Source organism: Epinephelus moara, chromosome 8 (assembly GCF_006386435.1).
Source record: "Epinephelus moara isolate mb chromosome 8, YSFRI_EMoa_1.0, whole genome shotgun sequence".
Classification (NCBI taxonomy): domain Eukaryota; kingdom Metazoa; phylum Chordata; class Actinopteri; order Perciformes; family Serranidae; genus Epinephelus; species Epinephelus moara.
Window position 1 is genome coordinate 21,495,706 of NC_065513.1, and position 24,566 is coordinate 21,520,271.

At 38.5% G+C, this 24,566-nt stretch overlaps 3 protein-coding genes across 3 annotated transcripts in view; all 3 read left to right on the plus strand.

The window, feature by feature from the left end:
- The first annotated feature begins 390 nt into the window (after positions 1-390).
- Positions 391-5,208, plus strand: tctn2 (tectonic family member 2). The gene is made up of 18 exons (XM_050050044.1): positions 391-521; positions 742-855; positions 1,007-1,077; positions 1,262-1,463; positions 1,573-1,673; positions 1,788-1,987; positions 2,093-2,213; positions 2,326-2,479; positions 2,588-2,665; positions 2,752-2,874; positions 2,982-3,056; positions 3,154-3,252; positions 3,368-3,485; positions 3,571-3,674; positions 4,065-4,209; positions 4,364-4,507; positions 4,615-4,703; positions 4,856-5,208. Exons 1-18 carry the CDS (start codon positions 440-442, stop codon positions 4,963-4,965), a joined length of 2,130 nt encoding a protein of 709 aa, XP_049906001.1. The 5' UTR covers positions 391-439; the 3' UTR covers positions 4,966-5,208.
- Positions 5,209-6,430: 1,222 nt separating this feature from the next.
- On the plus strand, positions 6,431-21,868 carry atp6v0a2b (ATPase H+ transporting V0 subunit a2b). The gene is made up of 20 exons (XM_050050042.1): positions 6,431-6,989; positions 7,376-7,454; positions 7,801-7,898; positions 8,004-8,141; positions 8,305-8,402; positions 9,377-9,503; positions 10,717-10,799; positions 10,909-11,002; positions 12,373-12,585; positions 12,995-13,145; positions 14,083-14,222; positions 14,311-14,468; positions 14,658-14,748; positions 15,660-15,778; positions 16,588-16,798; positions 17,001-17,120; positions 17,237-17,356; positions 17,477-17,594; positions 19,085-19,256; positions 19,363-21,868. The coding sequence occupies exons 1-20, from the start codon at positions 6,873-6,875 to the stop codon at positions 19,463-19,465; spliced, it is 2,550 nt and encodes an 849-aa protein (XP_049905999.1). The 5' UTR covers positions 6,431-6,872; the 3' UTR covers positions 19,466-21,868.
- A 1,277-nt stretch (positions 21,869-23,145) lies between these two features.
- dnah10 (dynein axonemal heavy chain 10) overlaps positions 23,146-24,566 on the plus strand; it is a 29,081-nt gene continuing 27,660 nt past the window's right edge. The window contains exons 1-2 of the mRNA XM_050050026.1: positions 23,146-23,456; positions 23,630-23,730. Of these exons, the coding sequence (XP_049905983.1) occupies positions 23,228-23,456; positions 23,630-23,730 (330 nt within the window). The 5' untranslated portion in view covers positions 23,146-23,227. The remainder of the gene's footprint in view (positions 23,457-23,629; positions 23,731-24,566) is intronic.

Consider the following 24,566-nt stretch of genomic DNA (forward strand, 5'->3'; position numbering starts at 1 on the left):
AAGTAACTTGTGTGCACTAGGGCTGTATTTTTCAAATTGTGTTTATTGTTGTTGTGTTGTGTGAATTTTTATTTTTTCTTGTGTGTGTGTGCAGTTGTTAGTTTTGCAAGTTGTGCACTTTTCACTGTGTGGCCGACGCAGTCACTTTGTCTTTTTATTGCATTGTGACCTATGTCTACAAAAAGCACTGTATAAATAAATTTTACTTACCAACTTACTTACCTGCTTACTTGTTAAGGCTGTCCATTGAACTGTAGTTGCATGCATGTTCCACAACCGGCCAGAAGAGGTCGCTGTTGTATTTTTAAGTATAATTTGTTTGCCTTGTTTCCCCAGAAGAAGAACTTTTCGAGGCTGTGATTGGTTTAACACAGGTTATGCGTTGCCAGGAAACAAACAGTTTACCAATATGTCGACTATATAATCTGAAGTGAACCAAATGGCTAACGTGGTTAATATATTATTCGTTGATATTAGTGTTTTAATGTTCATTTCTTTGGCTCACACTCAAAACAATCTTGGTAAGACCTTAATATTTATCTTCATACACACAGTTAATACAGTTTTACATTCAAATAGCTAAGGCTACATTAGCAAACTTAGCTAACGCTAAAGCTCTAACCAAGAGCTAACTTAGAAGAAACCCGTGCTAACGTTGAAAGTAACGTCAGTTTGATTTATTATGAAATACTGTTATGAAGCTAAATCAGTGAACAGAAATGATACCATTATGTCTAACAGTTTTCCAGCCGTCATATATCATTGTAAATGGACCAAGGGCCACTTCACTTTTGCTCGGAAACACGTCGGACATCTCTCTGAATCTGAGGACAGTGTCTCCATCTAATACAACAGGTAAAAGCTACAGGTATACGTTGTGTTTGGAAATATTAAGGTGCCAGAATACACCATTCTCCAATTCAGTGGATCACGTAAGAGAGAAAGATGACAAAGTAGTGATTGTGATTGTATAGTCTGTTTGGTGATAGTTTGTTTTCTTGTTTAGGAAACATTGCTTCTCCATCATGTGTATCTGAGGCAACACAGTGGGTGCTCACAAAGGAGCAGGTGGGAAAGGTAAGAAGTCAGTCTTACAGTTACCATTTTCATTAGATTTACAGATCATGGCGAAATAATTATGCTTGAGTAAGAGATAATTAGACATGGTTTAAATTAATGAAAACCTCCCACAAATAGAGATATTATTGTGCAAACATCCATTTTTCTTCATGCCTCACGTTTGTTTTATTTGGGGCCCTAGACTGCAATTCAGGTTCAGCTGAGACTGGATAAAAGTCTGCGTCTGTGTGGTGAGAATGAGACAGACACAGACTGCTGTCCAAACCCACTGTGTGTCCTGGAGACTCTTCAAGTGTCTGCCTGTGTGGGCGGCACACCTCAGGCATCACTGCTGATCCAGGCCAAGATACACGCTCTGTTGGTTTCCGCTAATACTGGATTTGGTAAGGCTCATTAAAATGATCTCATCATAATAAGCCTTCATTCTAAGGATGCAAGAACTAAGAGAGTTCCACATTTTTTAAGTAAATATAAATATCCTATCCATTTTAGGTAATAAAACAGTCATTCCAAATCAAGTGTACCAACCACTGGGCTCTTGTCCCTGTGACCTCACGTTAAGAGCATGTGATGTACGCTGCTGCTGTGACAAGGTATTTACATTTCTCTCATTATTACATTCTTTAACAGGAGAACAGTGAAATTTAGACAAATGTATTTCTTTCTGTATTAATCAACAATGACTTATTTATTTTCCACTGTAACAGGACTGTTCTATTGAGGATCTGAAGCTATTTGCATCCCACTGTCTACCAGGACCCTTTGGTGGACAGGTCTCCCCTGCTCCAGATTATCAGTGCTCTGTGCAATCCTCTGAAAACTCCCCAGATTGGTTTCCATTTTTATGTGTCAATTCTCCACCTGAAAACAACCCTTACCTTGGACTATTCTACCAGGGAAACACCATGTGAGAAAATTGAATATATGTTTTGTTTTTCAATTGAGTGAGTCATTTATACATTTTTGTTTTGAATTTTCATCATTGATTTTTTTTGCTCTTAAACTTGTCTAGCACATCTAAACCTGGCCCGTCCTTCCAAATGCCTGTTTTGTCAGCTCCACAGCCAGTTAATATTTATATTCAAGGAAGTCCCATTTTGACTACAAATGACCAGTACTTCACGATCCCTCAGGTTAGTTTTGTGCATGTTGTTTTTTTATTTTTATATTTTTATTATTATATTTTGCATTGTATGTGTTGCCACAGCTTTAAAAACTAATGCCTTGTATATTTCTGTTCCATAGAAGGTACTCGGGCAGTGTGTTAACAATGCTCCTGTAGCATTTTTGAAAAATTTCAAAGTCGAGTGCGTAACTCTGCTACGCTCCTGTCCAACTGGATCTCCCTTACTGACACGACCAACAGATCTGAGGACTAGAGTGAAGAATGGACAAGGGGGTATGTTTTACCTGCTAAACATACTGTAGCAATGCTTTGGTGCGTTCAGAGCTCTTTGAGCCCATGTGCCTTTGTTATTATTATTAGTATTTTTTTCATGTATTCCAGGTGATGTTGTGGTGGATGTTACTGATGAAGTGGCCATTGACTCAAGTCAGTTTATTTCAAGCACAGATGCCTTTTCAGGTACGAAGATTGCAACATACCATTACTTACACAACCTAAATTGTAAATTAACTTTCATGTTTAAACTTGTTAATATTTCTCTGTAGATGAGGGGCTGGTATGTGAGAATGTGACCTTAGCACTTGATTACAAAGTCTACTGGAAAGGAAATGGCATCACAAGTATCACACTCACTCGCACTGTTGGGACCATCACTTTAAATAGTAGTGGTAAGTGCCCATAAAGCTTGTTAATGATTTGACTGATCACCAGTCATAGTTGAAACATATGTTTGATGTAGTTTGGGCTCATTTCTGCTATTCTGTCTCCCAAACAGTGGCGTTAACTACAAGGTATTCTGCTGTGTTTCTAAATGGAGACGTCATGGGTGAGCCTAACTCAGGGAACCCAGGTGAGAGCAAGATGAAATACTTTGTCCTGAGAATGGTTGTGTAAGTGAACTGTTTTGTAGAAAATAGTGGGTAACATGCAAACACTTTAACTGACAGGTTATCAGGAGGGAAGGCCTGTTATTGCTGGAATTGTGGACACTTTGGACAATAATACAGGCTCAGTACAGAGGACGTCAGTCAATCTTTGGAAACCAGGTAAAACCCATTAGGTCTTGTTGTGGGCTGGCTCACCCTAGCATAATAGTGAATTATGTATATTTAATTCGAAACAGTTTGACTAAAATACATAATTTGCTGATCCAACTAAAAGTGAGTGATGGACTCTGTTCCACTGCTGAGATGAAACCAGTTCTGTTTGGAGAGAATTCAACATCAGGATGTCTCCTACCCGTCAGCCAACAGAATCTGACTCAGTGTAATCTCCTGAGGTTAGTAGCTCAGCATGAGTTCATGTGTGATAATTATTTATATGTATTTGTGCTGAAGTAAAATATATTTATTTTTCTCCTCTAGAGAGACGGTTGCTTCTCTCCAGGCTGCTTTGATCACAGCTACACTTGTGGCAAAGAGTGGAAACCCAGATCCTCTAACTATGACAGACTGGGTAAACATAGGCTGTGAGTACAGTAGATGGTCCAAAGAAACACTTCAGTTTTCTTTTTGTGCAGTCCATGCATATTTATGTAATGATATCATGCTTTTGTTAAAGGTATACTCTGCAGGATTTCCTAAAGAAACAATGTATAAACTCATACACAAGTAATCCCTCTCTATCATGAATTATGACCCACTATAAGTGCATGGAGGTGTTTTTTTCTGCCCTCTGCCTGTATTTTCTTCTTATTTTTTTTTGTGGGTGTTTACAAACAGTACCCAAGAATCCTGCATTATATACCTTTAATAATATTTATTTATTTTTCCTATACTTTCATTTTAACTTTAACATTCTGCCAAATTATTTTACTTTTCCCTCCAACTAAATGTCACACACATTGTATAAATTCCAGTTGTGACTCAGAACAGCACAGCAATGGAAGACAGCAAAAGTTCATGCCAAGGAGTGCCATCCCACCAGCATATCCATGTTTGGAGTCTCATCACTGGTATGGTAGAGGGCATACCTCAAAGGGAGATCCAGGCTTTGCAAGTCAGGTGTGTAATCGGGTTTAAACTTAATTCAATGTAGAGTGTAAATTGTATTCTCAATTCAGGAGGAGCTGTTGATCATTAGAAGTCACCATATGTCCTAATTCTCATTAGCATTATAAGTCATGAAAATCAAAAATCTTATTTTGGTCATTTGTAGCTACAGTCTGTCCCCCTGGACACTGGAGTGTGGGGGAGGTGATGTCTCTCCATGTGTGGACCCAATGGTGACTCAGTTGTTCCCCATCACCTCCTCAGTCACCTTTACTGACATTCCCATCAACACAGGACCACCCAAAACCAGGTAAGACTGATGAAGAGAGTTGTTAACTTGAGCCAGATAAATTACTTTATGTTTCAACTGCCTGACTGATTCTAACCAAGAGTGTGACGGTTTTTCTTTTAACCCAGGTTTCAGATCAACTTCACAGAGTATGACTGTGACAAGAATGATGTGTGCTGGCCTGAGCTCGCCTTCCCCATCACCAAGTATTACAAAGGTGGGAATTTGTCTAGTTCTATGTCATCTGTCAGGTGTTTTACTTCCTCCTGAAGTGCATCATTCGGTAAACTTCAACTACAGCTGTGAAACATTTCTACAGTGGATCCTGACATTGCTGTTAATTACTTATTTTACATTTATTCTCCCCAGGTGAGCCGTATTCTCAGTCACTGGCTAAGGGCCTTATCTTAGCTTTCTTCTTTATCGCTGCCTCGATTCTCGGGACTCCGTGGAGACAAATCCGACAGGTGTGGAAGTAGTGCTGCTCTCAAAAACTCTGAGAAAATGCTGAGAGAAAATTGTGATGAAGACAGACTGATGGGGGGTAATGGGACAATGAGAGGTTAAATAAGATGATGTATTTAAATATCACTGAAATGTAATTTTACCTTTTCCAGGATACATTGTTTACAATTTTATAGTTTTTACATGTTTGTAATATGTTTGTGGAAATGTAAATAGTTGTGTCGGTGCACCGTTTTGTAATAAAAATATTTTTTATATGACTTTTTTTAGGCTCAATCCTTCAAAATACCTTTGACCAATAAATTTTTCTTTTCTTTTTTTTCTTTTTTTTAATCAAGTACCACAGGGCTCAATTCTGGGCCACTGTTTATTCAGATTTTAGATGTTACTACATGGGGTCATCATCCGCAATCACAATACTGTTTCAGTGTTATACTGACAGCACCAAATATAACATAATTGCTGCTGCTCTCTACTTTTCTAAACCCCTGACTTCACAGTATGGATCACCCAGTAACATCCAGCTACGTTTGGTTGTAGGTATTGTCCCAAAAAACTAAGATGAAAAAAGAAAAACCTGTTTTCATTACATGGGTCTTCAAATGTTTGCCCTGGTCCCCCTTAGCAGATTAATCCTGATAAGGCTTCATTCTCTCAGAGTAACAAAGTAATAAATATTTAAACATTGTGTATCTTTAAATTTGTATTAGGATTCTAGTAAACTGTTACTGGACCATGAGACTCTTTTGTAGTACAGCCTTTACAGACTTGTAGGCCTATTAAAAGGGGACACCACTTAAGTTAAGTATCCCCATGTGTAATTTTCATTGCCTAGCAAAGTTAAATTAATATTTGTGAACATGAACTACTCACTCTCAAACCCAGGAACAAGAAGTGAGTCTCAAACTTGTGATGTCGTAGAGTGCAAAGTCTAGAGCTGCTCCATGGACAATGAATGGACTCACATGATATTTTTATTTGTTATACATAAGTTATTTTTTCTACCATAGTTCTGAAGCAGAAAATGTACCCATAGACTCAGAGCAGTCCCCTGAGTGCTCTCAGTGTCAAGAGCATATTTCCTGATTCATTGTCTATGGAGCAGCTCCAGACTTTATATCCTATGTGTCTACAAATTTGAGATTTAGCACTGTAGTTTTTGGATTTAGGTGAGAGTTGATCATGTTTACAAATATTTTTCGACTGTCTTTGGCTGTAGGAATACAATATAAGCATTTTTGAGAATGGGTAAAGTTTACCTTTAAGCTCAGAAAGAATGGCTATCAATCCACGAAACAGTGGAAAAAAGAAAAGAGATACTTGTGTTTACCCATGTTGTGCCTGCAGGTGTTTACATCCGCCTTCAGACAGTGTTGAGGGCATAATGATGTTTTGTCAGTGAACGCGTAGTGCGCAGACTCCGGGGGGCGGTGCTCATTGGTCAAAGGTACATCCACTGTGTGGAAGTTGATCGTATTCAACAGTGTGATGAAGTGAAGTGACGTGGAGTACTACGAACATGGCAAGCGGACGTCTGCTAAAAACTTCCTAAACTATGAGAAGAGTTGTGACTACATAATTGGATATGTTACGTTAGCGCTCCTTATAGCGGATACCTCACAATTTCAGACTCAACGTTGGTGAAACAAGTTTTTCATGCAAGAATTAACAACAGCGCGCGCCGGCTAGCGCATTAGCTAACAGGAACAGCCTCTGCTGTAAGGATAGCTAACCAACGTCAGCGTCATGCAAGTCAAATAATGTTTTATCACCGGAGCCAGACCATGAAGAGCACCAAGAGGGACTTTACCAACCGACGTTGACGTGTTATATTTTACAGAAACCACAGCAATAGGTATTTTTATTATTATTAGCCCGTCGGCGTAACATTAGCAGGTAAATACAGCAGCGAACTGTCAAAATGAGCTCTCTGCTCCGAGGTGAAGAGATGTGTCTGGCCCAACTGTTTCTACAGTCCGGGTCAGCATACGACTGCATCAGTGAACTCGGAGAGCTGGGGCTTGTGGAGTTCAGAGACGTAAGTCCCGAAAAATATCGCTGTTCTTCTCCTGAAACAAAGTTCTGTCTAATTGTAAAAGTTAGTGCTGAGTTTGCAGAAAGTACTTGACAAAGTACAGCCATCTATCTTCAGTTACTGTCAGAGCCTCTGTAAAAAAATTGTCATTGAATTATACTTAATATGAAAGCAGACGTCGCCATTTCTTCTTGCAGCTTACGGAATGAAATCATAACGTTAGATCATAGCTGTTGTAAAACGCTGCTGTAAAGAGGCCCCTACGGGTACTTACTGAATGATTTATGATAGTTTGTCCTGAAGGTATTTGTACGTGTTGTTGGCTTAATAATGACTATAGTATGAATCATCCAAGTGTTTAGTGAATATGTCTCTTGCACCTGTTTCAGCTCAACCCCAGTGTCAACGCATTTCAGAGGAAACATGTCAATGAAATCAAAAAATGTGAAGAGATGGAGAGGATCCTTGGTAAGAGCACATTGAAATTTAATTTGCAGAGTACCAGTAATGCTTTTTATACATCCATTCATTGATTTGAAGTCGTCAAGCTTTGTGCAGGATATCAAATTCTTTAGCCACAGACAGGACGAAGCAAAGCTGGAGTACATGAAGCCACAGAGGACCTTCTCACTAAATTAAATTGAGAGCCAGTGAACCTAAAGTCATAAGAAATGTCAGCTGGTTGTAGATCTAGTTGAATGAAATGCCATACTTAATTAACCAAACCCTTTATCTGATTGAGAGAGGAGAACAACTGTCAGACTGTGCTTCAAATTCAGTGTTTCTTGTAAGTTTGCTCTTTATTTTCTGAAAGGATATCTTCTGAGGGAAGTCAAGAAAGCAGACATTTCACTGCCAGAAAGAGACGTGAATCCGGTGGCTCCTTTGCCCAAGCATGTCATGGCTATAATGGTTAGTTATTTGCTCATGTATCATCATATATGGTTTTTCAATTTAATATTATGATGAATATTATTATTGCTGTTATGCACACTATCATTGTGTGTGTGTTCATAGGAGCAGCTGCAGAGGCTAGAAGTGGAGCTAGGTGAAGTCACCAGGAATAAAGAGAAGCTGCAGAGGAATCTGCTGGAGCTGACTGAGTACACTCACATGCTGCGGATCACCCGCAGTTTTGTACAGAGAACGGCGGAGGTTAGTGTGTCATCCTGTAATGTAGCTGGATTCTTTACCCACACATTTTCATCCTGTATGTATAGCAGGTTGGTTTTTTTTACAATATGGTAATTAGAATCTGGTCTTTGATGTGGTTTTGATTTTCTTCTTTCCACTCCTTGTATCTTGTCTTAACTTTTAGCGAGAGCCACTTCAAGTCCAGTATGAGGAGTTTCCCTTCCTAGAAAAAGACACGATGATGGACTACAGCAGCATGCAAAGGCTCGGCGCCAAACTGGGGTGAGGCATGCATTCTGCTTGCCATATTAGCACTGCCTTTATGTTAGTGTTTGATTTATGAATTTAATTAGAATTATTGTTGGCACTCTATCACAATTTACCAGTTTTACGATTGTCATGACATTAAAAAATGAAATCAGAATATCATGTGATTTTCAAGTCACAGTGATATATTGAGGAAAATGTAAATAGGTTGCTGCTACACATGGAGCAAGTTGCCCTTTTATTTTCCTCCATAAATGATTTTCTCTGTCCTTTCCTACTCCCGTTAGTCTTTTCACATACAGATGCACACTTTATACACAGTCACAAACAGGAAGGAAGTTTACAAGTTGCAGTAACTGAATGCAACTCTGGCTCTTTGCCAACAACACTTTGCTCATATGAAACTTTATCCTTTGAGTGAATACTCCTCAAAAAAATTGTGGTCTGTCTCTGCAGTCACTGTGCTGCTACTCTGCAACATGGAAAGTATCACATGTGCAGCAACCATCTTGTATTATGTTCACTTAGGCACAATGTGACATGAATAATATAAGATTGTTTAGGTAATCGCAAAGCTGTGGTCACAGTGATGTTAACCAGATGGCTCAAATGCACACGTGTCAGTGAAGATGTTCACACATGCGAACTCATGGTGCTCCCCATGACGCTTTGAGCTTTGGAGTTTAAACATTAACGTGAAGATGTCAGCGCCAGCAGGAGTTCATAATTACACAGAGAAAAATTAACAATGATATTATCTTATTTCACATCAAAGTTTTTTTGTGATGCAGTTACACAAAAGATGACGTCTTTTTGAATGTGGCAACGTAGACAATGTTTAAGATGAACTTTGAATTGTTTTTTGTTTTTCTTAAGGTTATTGTGATTTTATTATGATATCATTATTGTGATACTTGGAAGTTAAAAGTCTGTGTGCTCTATTCGGCACACATGTGAGGCTGTTTGTGAATGTTCTCATTCTCTTGCAGTTTCATTTCTGGGCTCATTAAGAGGACGAAGATCGAGGCTTTTGAGCGGATGCTTTGGAGAGTGTGTAAAGGCTACACCATCCTCAGCTACGCCGAGGTGGAGGAGTATTTGGAAGATCCTGACACGGTAGGTTTTTTTAATATTAGCTTTGTCCATGATTCGTGCTAAAGTTTTCACTTTGTGAGTCTGTGTGCATGTGTGTCATTATGGCAAAACGTGGTCCTGGTGACACCTGTGGGGGGGGGTAGGAAGTAGGGAAGAGGCTTTTGGCCGTCCACTTTATGCCCTTGGCCCACATTTGTTTTAAGTCGCGGATCGCTGTATCACTGCTGGAATGATCCCATCACAAGGTTATCTCTAGTTTGCCATGACCTCTCTGCATCTCTGCGTTGTTGTCTAGATGCAGAGTACTTTATTTGGTACAACACAATGAAAAACTGCAAACAGGTTGGGCCTCATCTAAGAAATACTTGTAAGGACAGATTGGATCTTAACCTCTGTGTCCTCCATACAGTATGGTAAGGACTTTTATAGGACTAATATTCTCTATTTACTGCTGTACAAGAAGAATATTAAAAATATCCGAAATACCCCAACACAGTTGGTATTTTCAACATTTTAATTATTTTGTTGTAACCGCAGTTTAGCATAATTGAAAACAGACACACACATTGCTTGATATTACATGGTGCATGGTGCAGATATCACTAAAACACTCCTTTTTGTTTGTGTGGTAGTTAGTTAAGAAACAGTGCACAGGACAGAGTATTGTGGAAAGCGGCAAATGACAAAAGATAAAGGAAAATCCTGAAAAATGGAAAAGACGCTGGTGAAGCTGTTGTGAAGTCTGTTCCACGCCGTCTTGCTGTTCTCACAAGCAATGAGTGCTGTGATCTTGTCTGTTGACTTATCCATTTCCTCTGCTTGACCAGAAGACTGGCATGCAGGACTGTGACCAGCACCAGTGGAATGTCAGGGCAGACTTTCACTGATGGAAAATCATAAAAATTTATGAGCAGTGTTAACGTGTCCTTCTCAATGATGAGAAAAGAGGAGGCTCGACATAAAAAAAACACACCAGTAATGCTTTTCGAAAGGCAGGTAGAGAAAGCTGCTGTTTCCAAGGTGAAGAATAAACTTTCAATCACAAGTACTTCTCAGTTTTGTTTTGGTAAGGAACATCTTGATTTGTATATTTTTAGGAAATATACAGTTTTTAAATGTGAAATGTAACTTTAAAACCTTCTCTATGTCCAGATTGACTCTTCCTTTTTCTATATCAATGAAGCATGTGTGTCATCATTGCCATATAACACTTCCTCTTATTCTCTGTCTGCAGGGTGAGCCGACCAAAAGTGTGGTGTTCCTGATCTCATACTGGGGAGACCAAATAGGTCAAAAAGTTAAGAAGATCTGTGACTGGTAATTACTCTACATCACGTTATCCATGGTTCCTTTTTTAAAAGCAGCTGTAGTTTTTTTAATAAGTTGTGGTGATGAAATGGGAATAACATGGATTTTCTCTCCGTAGCTACCACTGTCACTTGTATCCCTACCCCAGCAGCAATGAGGAGAGGAATGATGTTGTGGAGGGACTAAAAACCCGCATTCAGGATCTGCACACAGTATGTCTGTTGTCTGGTATCTAATTATGCAGATGTTCAATCAGTGACTGAATGAGTAGTTATTCTGTTTGTCATTCATGAAAGGCTTACTTGTGAATGCGTTTGCTGTCGTCTCTGTTAAAATATAAACTAGATTATTCCGAATATGAGCTCTCCAGGTGTTTTTCTTTCCTGGTGGTGGGTTGTAAGATTAAAGAATACAAAGTTTTCAGTGTTTTTGGTGAATCACAGGACATCCAGTTAGGGTTTTTCATTTGAGCTGGTGTTTTATGGTCAAAGAAGTAAAGAAGAAAATGAAATGGCTTTATTTTCTAAAAGATCAACCCAGTTTTCACTTCTTGTACGTCAGTCCTGGCAGTTACAGGGCCAGCTGAGTGAATCATTGGGTAGCTTGAACCTACTGTGACTGAAAACTAGAATTGCACTCACCCCCTGTAGCACATGATCAACATGAGACCTCAGCTGAAAGTTGAACTCGTTTTTTTTCTCTCTTTAATGCATGCTTTTTTTTCATCTGCTCTTTGTCTCTCTTGTTCACACAGAAACACAAATTCCTCTTGTTAAAATCGAGACTTGATGCTTGTTTTTCTCTGTTAATGTTCCATTAATAATCACAGAAATTTTAAAAATTGTCTAGGTTTATAAACTTTGCCCTTTTTTTGAAAGTCTTGAATATCTTGTAAAGGTCCAGTGTGTAGGATTTAGGGGGATATATTGGCAGAAATGGAATATTAGAAGTATGTTTCTTTAGTGTATCATCACATGAAAAGTTGTTGTGTTTTCGTTACCTTATAATGAGCTGTTTATACCTACATAGGGAGCAGGTCTTTGTCCATGGAGTCCACCATGTTGCACCTCCATGTTATAGGTAGCCCCTCTGTGTCGAGTAGGGTTGAAAAAAAACAATTCGTTTTTTTTCCGTGAAACTGCTTTATTCAGTGTGTTTACCGGTTTAAATTACTGGGACTATTTGTTTTCGAGAGACCTCTGCAGATGATTTGGCTCCCGCTAAAAACCTCCTGAACGTCTGGATCTTAAGTTATGAAAGAAAAAGGTGAGCCCACAATAGCAGGTGCTGGGCTCGCTGCCTGTCTCAGACGAGCCAAACAGCATTTGAGATACACTGATTTGTAACATGAAACTGCTTCATTCAGTGTTTTTACTGGTTTTAATCACCTGGTTAACTCCCTTTTAAGAAAAAAACTCCTAAACAACGAACACTGAAGGAGTTCTAGCCGTGGGAAGTTTCAACTGGTTGCAGTCTGCACTCCTCGCCGCTAAATGCCACTACAACCCTCTAAATCTTTCACACTGCTTCTTTAACACAATGTACCACACTAAGAGTCCTGTTTATCTCTTACCCTGTGCAGGTTCTTCATAGGACAGAGGACTACCTGAAACAGGTCTTGATTAAGGCCTCTGAATCCGTCTACACCTGGGTCATCCAGGTCAAGAAGATGAAGGCCATCTACTATATTCTGAACCTGTGTAGTTTTGATGTTACGAACAAGTGTCTGATCGCAGAAGTGTGGTGTCCTGTTAATGATATTCCCACGCTGCGGAGGGCGCTGGAGGAAGGATCGGTGAGGAAACTCTTAAACAGAGCTGCTCTATTTTTCACTCTGGCTTTGCTGCAGGCTTTCTTTTTCTGTTTATTTAACCGGGGCAGTTGCTTTATGAGCTGGAGTATTGTTGTCAAGTACTGAGTTGAGGCATTGCTGTTATTTTTTTCTCTTTAGTTTAAGAAAAGGAAATTTAAATGACTTGCTGAGGACACAGAAAGGCCACTGTTCTTTCAGTTTGCAGGGTTACAGGACATAGTGTGTATTTAGAAGAAAGAAATACAAAGATGTGCTAATGGGAATAACTCTTCCCACAGAATTTTATTTACCATGTTGCACAACGGGTTGTTCAGATTTTGATTTTTGATTTACATGTGCTGCCTAGTTTAAGGCAACATGCTGACGTTTTGATTTGATGTTGATATTTCAGAGAAAAAGCGGAGCAACAGTTCCATCCTTTGTCAATCGAATCCCCACCACTGACACTCCCCCCACCCTGATAAGGACCAACAAATTTACCTCTGGTTTCCAGAACATTGTGGACGCCTATGGAGTGGGCAGTTACAGAGAGGTTAACCCTGGTAAGTGTGATCCTTTGCCTTTTCTGTGATTTTATTTTTCAAAGATGTGACAACAACATGAATGTGTCGCACAACAGCCATGGATGAAAACCAGAAAAATCAAGATCCTTTTAATGTAAATGTTCAACACCCTCTCCTGTGATAACACATGCCTAATGTTACCAAAGTTCAATACAGAACTAATGTAATGGGAAGATGCCACCATTATAACGTCTACATTTACGGAAATCATTTATAGTAATCAAATAATTTAACTTTTTTCGGAGCATCGGTGGCTTAGTGGATAGAGCAGATGCCCCATGTACAAGGCTGTTGCCGCAGCGGCCCGGGTTCGACTCCAGCCTGTGGCCCTTTGCTGCATGTCACTCCCTCTCTCTCTCCCCCTTTCACACTTGTCTGTCCTATCGATTAATGGCTAAAATGCCCAAAAAATATCTTTAAAACAATAATAATTTAACTTTTTTCTACTCATTTTTGGTTCCAATTTATAAAAGAGATTAAATATTATGAGAATAACCCTAATATAATATTATTTATTCAGCATGTTAAGTGGAAACAGTACAATTATGGGTAACACCTGCAAGTTTACTTTCTCTTTGGGCAGAGATGAACTTGTCTGTGTTTAGTATTAATCGATTTGTATGAGCTTTAGTACCTGCGAACAGTCAAATATTTAGAAACTAATAAGCGTACATAGTCAAATTGCAACAAATCTGTTAAAAGTTGGATTTTAAATAATTTATTTACTTAATAAACATCTAGCTGTTTGTACTCAGATGAGTACAAAAAATCTACTGCGATCTCTGGAAATTTGAGCCTGGAAAAGTATGGAATTTTGAAATGGAAAATGTGTAGGAATGTTATAACTAGTCAGTTACCAGTTATTAGTTATATATTTATAACTTTAACTTATTCAGATTTTTTTTCTCATTTTTAGCTCCTTTCACAATCATCACATTTCCGTTCCTGTTTGCTGTGATGTTCGGGGACCTGGGTCATGGCGCTATCATGGCTGTGTTTGCTCTCTGGATGGTGCTGTACGAGAACAACCGTAAACTTAAAAACACCAGAAATGAGGTGTGTGAATATTGCAAAGCATTTTTTTCACCTAATATTCACACAGTCTGTCTGAAGTGTAACTAAGTGATTTGATGTGTATGTGCAGATCTGGAACACATTCTTTGAGGGGCGTTATATCATCCTGATGATGGGCCTGTTTTCCATCTACACTGGCTTGATATACAATGACTGTTTTTCAAAGTCCCTTAACATCTTTGGTTCTGGATGGAGTGTGAAGGCCATGTTTAAAGAGAGGCATTGGAAGTGAGTACGTCATGACAAGAAGGACTGAACAGGACAGTAACAATAAAAACAGCTATGCAGCTATTATTTTTATTGTTAGGATATTCAATGAATGTGTTTGAAGATATAAAGATAAGATGAAGTTTGTAGATTTTTTTCATAATGACCTACATTTAACACACACTGGTGGTTTTTATCTGTGCCTAATAGGGAAGATGATCTCCATGGGAATAGTTTTCTCACTCTGGATCCAAATGTTACGGGAGTTTTCAACGGACCGTACCCTCTGGGAATTGACCCAGTGAGTAAAGAATACTGAAGGCAGAGTCATCATGAATACATAGATGTTGTTATTTGACTCTCATCATGGTGGTGGTTTTAAAAAAGATGTCTCAAGATGTTAATCATCACTGGGGTTAGCACAGTCGTGTGAAATATTTTAGCAGGGCACACGCACACAAGTATATTTTTGTGTGTGTGGACCGAAATGTCTAATAACAAGCTTCCTGGTTACGATAAGAGTTGGCACTTTACGTCACTGATTTCGCTTTAGTAGCTTCCATTTATTACGGAAATGGCTTATAAATCATATCGTACAACAAAATATTTCTAATTTAGCAATTATGCAAGAGCATTTTATGTAATACTGGGATTAAAAGAAAAGTGCACTGGTTGCAGCTTTTCTCTGAAACTGATCAGGTTAACCTTCTATGTGCAAGGTAATCAACAGTTTTTAACTTAAGACTTGAGACTCTCATACTATAATGTTGTTTATAGGCTTGTCCATCTTAAACCTGTTGATTAAGATGGTGTATAAAATTCTTTTGGTGCAATAATATTGAATTAGTATTGTAGCAACAAGGACTATGAAACAGCAATGAAATGTGAAGCAGTTATTGTCTATTGCTGCTATAGTAAATTGTATCAGGCTTAGTAGGTTGTTCGCCTGATTAGCTGTTATGTTGCTCACACAGAGATGTACATTCTTTATTAAAAATGAAGGTTGAATTTCTGAAATTGAAGTTGTTGAATCACTTGTGTTGAAATAATAATATTACATCCAATAATGCCGTCTCTACGTGGCTGAAGCAGTGAACAAAACACAGCTAGCTTTTCTTTATGAGATTTAGATAACATTACTGGAGTTAATATTTTACCAATATAAACTACCAGTTCTGCATTAAAGTATTTCTCTCTCTTTCCATTGCACAGATTTGGAACTTAGCAACAAACCGCCTTACATTTCTGAACTCCTATAAGATGAAGATGTCAGTGATAGTGGGCATCATACACATGAGCTTTGGAGTCATCCTCAGCACTTATAATCACTTGTAAGTACCTGTTTGTTTGTTTGTTTGTTTGTTTGTTTGTTTGTTTGTTTGTTTTAACCTTGTATAGCCCTTAAAGTTCTTATTAGTAGGATTTAGTGGCATCCAGCATTGAGACTGAGAACTGAAACTTCTGCCATGTGCAAAGCATGTAGGAGAACTACGGTGGCTGACGCAAAAAAAAAAAGAAAATGTGAAAACGTGAATGGCCCTATCTGGGCTACTGTACATAGCGGACTCCATGGAAGAGTACCCACTCCGTATGTAGATATAAATGACTCAACTAAGGTAGCAAAAACACAAAGACTCTTATTTTCAGGTGATTATAAAGTAATAGAAACATAGTTATGAATATTTTGTACTATTTGTGCCAATAGATGTCCCTAAATCCTACACACTGGACCTTAAAAGGTATACTTTGTTGGAATTCTTCTCGCTATATTTGAGGGGGGGGTTTGATGCTGTGTCCACAGTATTAGTAGCTTCCTCTCGGATGCCTGCTGCTTCCAGTCTGGCACCTGCTTGCTACTTTTTTTGTAAAGTCTTACATGCGCACTGTGCCTGGGGAAAATCCCAAACATAGCAAAATAAGAGGAAAATAGGAAAACACAGGCAGAGGGAAGAGTTCCTGCAGTCAAACATACCGTCACACACTTATAGTGGGTTGTAAGTGACAATTGAGAGGGATTTCCTTTGTATGAGTCAATACATTATCTTTTTTCGAGAAAAAAAGGAAAATCCTTTTTAGTATACCTTTAATGTTAGATGTTATAGTTTTTAATAGCCTGCCTTATTTTTGTCACCAAAAACAGGCACTTTAGAAAGGAGTACAACCTGTACTTGGTTTTCCTCCCTGAGCTCCTGTTCCTGCTGTGTCTGTTTGGCTACCTGGTGTTCATGATATTCTACAAGTGGCTGGCCTTCACTGCTAAGGACTCCACAGAAGCTCCGAGCATCCTCATCCACTTCATAAACATGTTCCTCATTCAGGGTGATCCAGTGCAGCCCCTCTACCCAGGACAGGTGAGAAGCTGATGCAATGATGCTCCATTCTTCCTACAGTACAACTTGTGTCCCTGTTTTTTTACAGAACATAATGAATCTAATGTTGTGCTGTGTTATACATGTCCTCTTGTTGATCATTTGTATTATGCTAAAACAGATGTTTCAAACACACTTCAGATGTTGTTGAGACAGATCATAACTTTTGTTTTGCTTCTTTCAGAGTGGCCTGCAGGTGTTTCTAGTGGTAATTGCTGTTCTCTCAGTGCCTGTGTTACTCCTGGGGAAACCCATTTACCTTTATTGGCTTCACAATGGAGGCCAACGCCTAGGAATGTACAGGGTGAGAGTTTGAAAGCACATGTCTGTCTGTGAATGTTTGCATACTGCCTAAAAACATTTCCAAATATTTGTTCTCTGACTGTATGCAGATCTGAGTAGTTTTCTGTGTGTTTTCAGGGATATGAACGTGTGCGGCGTAACAGTGAAGAGGAGCTTTACCTGATGAGGGCTCATGATATGGAGGAGGGCAGCAGTCACAGTGATCTCTCCTGTAGTGGAGAGCACCAGACAGCGGAGGTCAGCAACAGTAAAACAACTGCAGAGTTACACATTAATCTTAAGCAACCATTGGCATTTGTTACTGGTTTCCAACAGTGATACTGAGGTTTTTTTGTTTTTTTTTTATTGTTGTGATAGTTTGACTTTGCAGATGAGTTCTTGCATCAGGCCATCCACACTATAGAGTATTGCCTGGGTTGCGTCTCCAACACAGCCTCCTACCTAAGGCTCTGGGCTCTGAGCCTGGCACATGCACGTGAGTATAATGGTTTACAGTGCAACACACAGGTAGTTTGTCCCTCCTTCATACCCATACAAACGCACTGAATGCAAAGTGAGTGTACATAATTGTAAATATAGCTCAAGAGTAGTGTAATTAGACAAAGGTTTTTTTTTCCAAATAAAAGAGCCACTTCATATTTTTGTAACAAAGGATTTACTTTTGTTCTTGTAGGTGTGTATCACATGTCAACCATTATTATGATGACAGATGATAGCCACTGTGTGTTTGTTCCTCTGTCGACTCTCAAATACACAGTATATAACATTTTCTGTAAAGCACATTAGTAAAGAGCAACACAGCATGCACATGTAAGGCCCAGGACACATGCTGCATCTTTTGTGTCCTGGAAAGTGCGAGGTCTGGCGCTGGGTGCAACTCCTGTTCCTGCTTTGTGCCATCTTTCGAGGGGCACGGAGGCAGGTTGCAGCTGACGTCGCTTTAACTAGCACCGTATCATAGCCCACTTACCAAAAAAAGTTTTAGGGTTTTTACCAGAAGTGTCACTTGGTGGTGGTTGTGACACGTCTTTATCAGCTGATATGTCAGTCAGCTGATATTAGGGAGGTGTGACCGTCCTGTCAATTTTGACAGGATGATCACGCCACGCATCACAACCACCACCAAGTGACACTTCTGAGGAAGGCAGAAGTTTCCGCCGAAACATGTCAAGGTATATAACATCCTAACTTGTCTGAGATAAAAGAACAACTAAAGTCATTATCAGAAACTAAAGACATAATGAACACCATTGAGCTATTACATGGTACGTGTTTAAAGCAGCTTTTTATATTTTCAGTGTGTAAGAGGTTAAAAAATATAGTTGGATAATTAAATTAATAGTTTATTTATTCACTTTTTTCTGTCTTTTCCTTCACTGCACAGGAACAAATTCTCATGAAACATGCTTATGCACAGTATTTTATGTAATTACATGGAAAATTAATTACAGGGATGCCTTAAGAAAACAGTTAAAGGGGTTTTTTTGGGGAGTTTTTCCTTATCCGCTGCGAGGGTCATAAGGACAGAGGGATGTCGTATGCTGTAAAGCCCTGTGAGGCAAATTGTGATTTGTGATATTGGGCTTTATAAATAAAATTGAAAAATTGATTGATTATAATTGAGCAGTGATGGAAATGTTGCAGAAATCCCAACAGGTTGTCAAAACTACTTGGAGTCCCTTTTAATCATAACTCTGACATGTAAAGTTGAAGTGTGGACCTGAAGTAGACCAGTCCCTCAGAACAAATTTAAACCCACAGGCCATTTATCAGTGATGCCAAATCCATTCAAATTTTTGTAACTTTAGTAATGACATTATAGAAATTAATAGGAGTCTAGCCAACATGTGTAGATTCATGACATGAGAGCAGCCTGAATATTAGTAACTGACATGTACAGTTTGTGTCTGTTTGTTGTAAATCCCTCAGTGGATGGTAAACATGCTCTTCTCTGGGCTTTCACAGAGCTATCAGAGGTGCTGTGGACCATGGTGATGCGAGTAGGACTACGAATAAATACCCAACTTGGGGTTTTATTCCTGGTGCCTGTCTTTGGCCTGTTTGCCGTCCTCACTGTGTCCATCCTCTTGGTAATGGAGGGTCTTTCTGCATTCCTTCATGCCCTCCGGCTGCACTGGTATGATGACAGTAACTGCTCAAGTGCTTGTGTCATTGAAAGAGCCAAAGTGCTTTGAATTATCTGAGTGTTTTGTAGTCATGGCAGCTGTTTGTTTCTTTCTCAGGGTGGAGTTTCAGAATAAATTCTACAGTGGGAGCGGAGTCAAGTTTTGCCCCTTTTCCTTCTCTCTCCTGCCCTCCAGTTTTGAGCACGAAGGCCTACTGTGAAGAGACTATCTGGTAACACTGTTCTGTGGTAAACGGAGCCAAAAGAAGCCAGCAGGGTCCCATACTTGCAAAGGCATATTCCAGAGAAGTCATGAGGGGATTTTGATTTGTCTTGTCATCTTCATCAAATTAGTTCATTTCAGGAAACTCTATGGATAGCATCACAAACTTTGGATTAAAACATGCTGCCTTTCCAACAATTTCAAGAACACAGACAGTACAGAATGTGCTGTTGAGAAATGTTTTCTTCTTGCACATTTATCTAACACAGGGTAATTATTACCAGGATCAGTTTGCTTCATTGCAGAACATTTTGTGAGGTTGAAGTGAGAGGCTCAAATTTGAAATGTTACTCGTATGCTAAAACCTTCAATTTTCTACAGAGGCATTATGGGAAACAGTTGTTGATATCACTTGTGTGGAAAACCACATCCGCCAAACTTAGAATAGATAAGTAAAAAAGCTAATGTACTAAGATAAGTGTGAGACATACACTGTTTATAAAGATGGACAACATGTCTCCACTTACCCCACTTTACAAAAATGAAGCCAAAGTTCTGGTGTCAGAATCTGCACAGTGGTGATCTCCAGTGGTGTTGAGTTCCTGCCCAAACACCTGTTCGACCAACCATGAGCAGCACCATTGATCACAAGCACACTGATTGGCACACACAGCTGTCATTCATGAAGTCAAACCCCATTTCTGCAGTTTCAAATGACTAATTAAAACCAAACTGATAAGAAAAATGAACACTGAACATACACCAGTGTGATAAGAACTACCTGAAATGACAGAAAACATCTTTGGGGAAAAATTTATTTGACCTTTTTTTATGACCTATACTGCAGTCAGCCACCAGGGTGCAATGGAGATGTTTTGGCTTCACCTCTGGGATGCTGTCATGTCGTCCATCTTTATTATACGGTCTATGGTATAAGGTAACAGTAGTAAGCAAATAGATGGCTCATTAAATAGATCAAAGATAAAATAATATCCACCTTTTTCTTTGGGAAAAATGATTTCTATTTCCTTCAATTTCATCTCTTTGGCAGATCTGGTTTCCACACACTGGGTAGTGAGCCACCTCTCAGTAACGTAGTTATTGCCCCACTTTTTGTTGCACTGACTTGCCTTACTAAAGTACAACCAAATGACAACATACTGTATCATTTATCCCCCTTGTGTTCTTACTTCGTGCTACCAAAACACTACGAAGGATCTTTGACTTGTCAGTATTGAAAAGTGCTTGGGCAGTTGTGTGATAAGATGTATATACTTTTACAGAATTATTTTTTAATTTATTATATTTTAAAATTTATCAGCATTAAAGATGAATGTTGACAGGATGTGATTTTTACTTTTGTGCATTCACAGTGTTGCCTATGCGTCTACCACTTACTGTTCAATTTAACATTCCACACATTTGTTGACTCAGCTTTGCTGGTCCAGAGCCTTTACTTTGAGAAATTTGAGATCCATATTCAACGCAGTGGCTTGGCTGTATTAAATCTTACTGGGAGAACATTGAATTGTGTACTAATATCACGTATTAGTAGAATTTGCTAATTTTGTTGTTAAAATTGGTTTTGGGATTTTTTTGCTAAGGGAAGGAGACGTTATTGTCATCATTGTTGCAATATTGAGATTGCAGTATTCACTGGAAACACAGTTTACTACAGTAAAATACTGCCACACATTTTTGAAAGTTTGGACCTTGTGTGTGTTAAGTTTTAACTGTGGAACAATATGATATCAAATCTTAATGACACAGGTGACAGTCACTGTTTTATTGGGACGAGTGATGTTTGATAAGTAATTATTCACCTGAAATTAACATTAAATTGGAATAGGGGTTGGTTGAAGGAGTATTGTAAATTATTCTAATGTAGCCCCAATCTTGCTATTCATTTTAATATTTCATTGACAAACACTCCATGTTTTAATTCTTTTGAGAAAATCATCCTCTTGTCAATAATAAATTGTATTTGTTTTGAGTTTTTTTTCCCGTCAAAGCCCATAACTGCATTCTTTATTGTGTCTGGGTAAAGAAATGCTTAATGGAATAACATCAACACATTTGTCCCTCTTCTGGTACCAGCATTTTATATATGTTTTAGGGCCAGAATGTGAAGCAGCTGTTTTTATTTTAAAATACAATCTGTAATTTTGTCAAGAAACCTTTGTGCTTCTTTTTAAGCATTACTTTAATTGAGATATGTATTAAATACACACACACACACACTCCAAATGTAAGGCTTGGTGCCATACACTGGAGAGGGATTGTTAGAAAAGACACTTTGTATCATTTTTTTTTAATCAAATTCAATCAGTTGTCTGAACCAGTAACTCCTCTGTTTGTACATTTCTTATTCCTTGATACAGTATGTCAATTAAACCTGCTACCCAAGTGATTTTTATTAGTATCTGAAACAGCACCACATTGATAGCAAGCTCTGTACTGCTCTAACATAAAGAAATTACAGGAAATATATATTTTAAAAAAACAAAAAAAACCATCAAACTTCACACACCAAACTTTTATTTTGTTTTCAGATGGGCTCAATGTGACAAAGACAAAACGACAGAAGTAATGTAATGAATACTAAATAAAGCAGCTGGCAAATCAAAATTATAATAATATAACAAAATTACATAGATTATGTATTCATAGTGATGTATTAATAGCTGAAACATTTTACCACATATATACTTTTCCCTCCATGTCAGCAAAAGCTGTGGCCGGAGGCATTATGTATTCATGTTGCATGTCCGTCGCTTGAGGGAATTATTTCAGATCAGGCACAGCTGTCCACTTGGATTCAGCGATGAACTGATTATAAATTGGTGGTCAAAGGTCAAGGTTACTGTGACCTCACAAAACATGTTTTTGGCCAAAACTTGAGAATTCATACACTAATTATGACAAAAGTGCACAGAAATGTCGTAATAGCATGAAATGATGAAGTGATATGGCACTTTATATCCAAAAGGTTAAAGGTCAACTTCACTGTGACATCATAATGTTCTTTTCATACCATTAATCAACATCATAAATCAGGAACAGAAGAGGTAACATTTGAGTACGATGCTGCTGACTTGGTGACACTAGTTTTGGGTGCCCACCTATAAACTGTGCTGATTGTATAGATATTGTGTAGCCGGGGGGAAGATGTTTGTGAAGCAGACATGGATGTAGACTGCAACTTGACTTGTGCATGGAAGCATACAACCACAAGGTGGGAATTCTTTTCTTTTTTTTTAATACTTAGTGGAAAATATGTGTAATCAGATTGAGAATGAGGTTCGTTTTAAGTTTTGCTCTTCTGTCTGAGGACACGAGATGTACCCTTTGCTAACTGACATCCATTTATGTTGATTTATTTTGGCTGGATGACTATGACAAACCTGAGTTGTGCTTCGGGACTGTATATAAAGTAGACTTTATATCCGACTATCTATGGTCTAGTGACTTTTGGAAATAATGTGGCTCAGCTCGACACCTCCTTGCAGTCATTACTCTGGGAACAAATTTCCCTTTTATTTGTCTCCCAGCTACAGTAGTAGGCAGGAAGCGCGAGACGTTTAGAGGTTGCCACGGCAACGTCAAATGGCTCAACTACAGCGTAGTAACTTAACTTAGTTGTTAAAGCTACAAACTGCAGGCTAATTTTGACAAAGTTTCATATTACAGGTTAAACAGGACATAGTTAATATTTTTAATTCTTAAAATGTAAACTAACATTAATGTTAACGTTGACAACATGGTCCACGACGATTTACGAGTGGAGTGGCTCCGACAGTGTGTATCTGCCGGGTTCAATTTACCGGACTCTCCCAACTGTTTCGACGAGCTTCTCAGTCGGGAAGATGGAGACAATGAAGAGAAAATTATCCGGTATTTGAACGTTGTTTCTGAGGAAGAGTCGCCATCACGTCTTTTGTTTTTCAGAACAATTAGGGAGGAAGAAATTGAAATAGAAATTCCAGTCGGTAAGTTGGCAAAGGTTATCAATTAATGAAGTAATTAGCGTTTTTGTGCCTCTCATGTAATGTTAGCTATTAGCATTATGGTTCACAGGTAGGCAGGTGTTAGTCCTGTGTCTTGCATTTTGTTCGCATGTGGACAACAAGACTGCATCTAACTATAACGTTTATAACTGCAGACAGGATGAAAGATGGAGACTCTCCAGATCCCGAGAAGAAGTCCTGGATTCAAAGTGGAGTAGAGATCTCAGAAGAGACATATGAACAAAGTCCCAGCCCTGTGAGATCAAACTTTAATACCTTGTATTAACTGCTTTCAAACTGGGTTGTATTTGAAATCATTTGTATTTTTTTCCCAACAGTATATTTATTGAAATTTCATGTCAAAACACATAAACACATATATATCCCCTCATACAGTCACACACCCACACAGGCGAAACAAGTAAAATAAAACTGATAATAATGATAACAATAATGATAAAATATAAGGTGGTTGTTGTGAATAATTTGAAATAAATAAATGAATAGAATAGTAAAATGATATAATAAGTACCAAAACAATAAAGTAAAATGAAATAGAGCAAAGTAAAAGGCAGGATCAATACTTTATGTTACCCATATGACATTTTCTTTTCACTCAGTGAAACATGTTTCGTTTTCCAAGAACCACATAAATGAGTCCCAAATTTAAACAAACTCTCTCTGTTTATCTTTAACATTATATGTCAGCCTCTCCCGCCCAAGACATGTCGCTAACTCTTTCTTCCACATTTGAAGTGATGGTGGTTCTACATTAATAATGCAATCATTCTTCTTGCATGGAGAAGTCCAAAATCAATCATTTTTGTTTGATTTGTTGTTCTAACAAAGTCGTAGGGGTTTATTTCAAGTATACATGTCTTAGGCCTGAAAGGAATGCTCTTTTTAACGATCCGTGATAACTACATAACTACATTTTCCCAAAATATCTGTATATTTGGGCACTCCCATATACAGTGAAACAAAGTTCCCTTCACATTCAAACACTTAACACAAATATCTGGAATGTCAGGGGAAATATGATGAAGTTTAACAGGGGTCATGCATTTTTGTATCGTTGATAGAGAGGAAAAT

Coding starts and splice junctions, on each gene's coding strand:
- tctn2 (XM_050050044.1), top strand. CDS start 440: ATGGCTAACGTGGTTAATATATTATTCGTTGATATTAGTGTTTTAATG. Junction 2,480..2,587: donor AGTGAAGAATGGACAAGGGG/GTATGTTTTACC, acceptor CATGTATTCCAG/GTGATGTTGTGGTGGATGTT. Junction 3,486..3,570: donor ACTCAGTGTAATCTCCTGAG/GTTAGTAGCTCA, acceptor TTTCTCCTCTAG/AGAGACGGTTGCTTCTCTCC.
- atp6v0a2b (XM_050050042.1), top strand. CDS start 6,873: ATGAGCTCTCTGCTCCGAGGTGAAGAGATGTGTCTGGCCCAACTGTTT. Junction 14,749..15,659: donor ACCCTCTGGGAATTGACCCA/GTGAGTAAAGAA, acceptor TCCATTGCACAG/ATTTGGAACTTAGCAACAAA. Junction 16,799..17,000: donor AGCCCCTCTACCCAGGACAG/GTGAGAAGCTGA, acceptor TGCTTCTTTCAG/AGTGGCCTGCAGGTGTTTCT.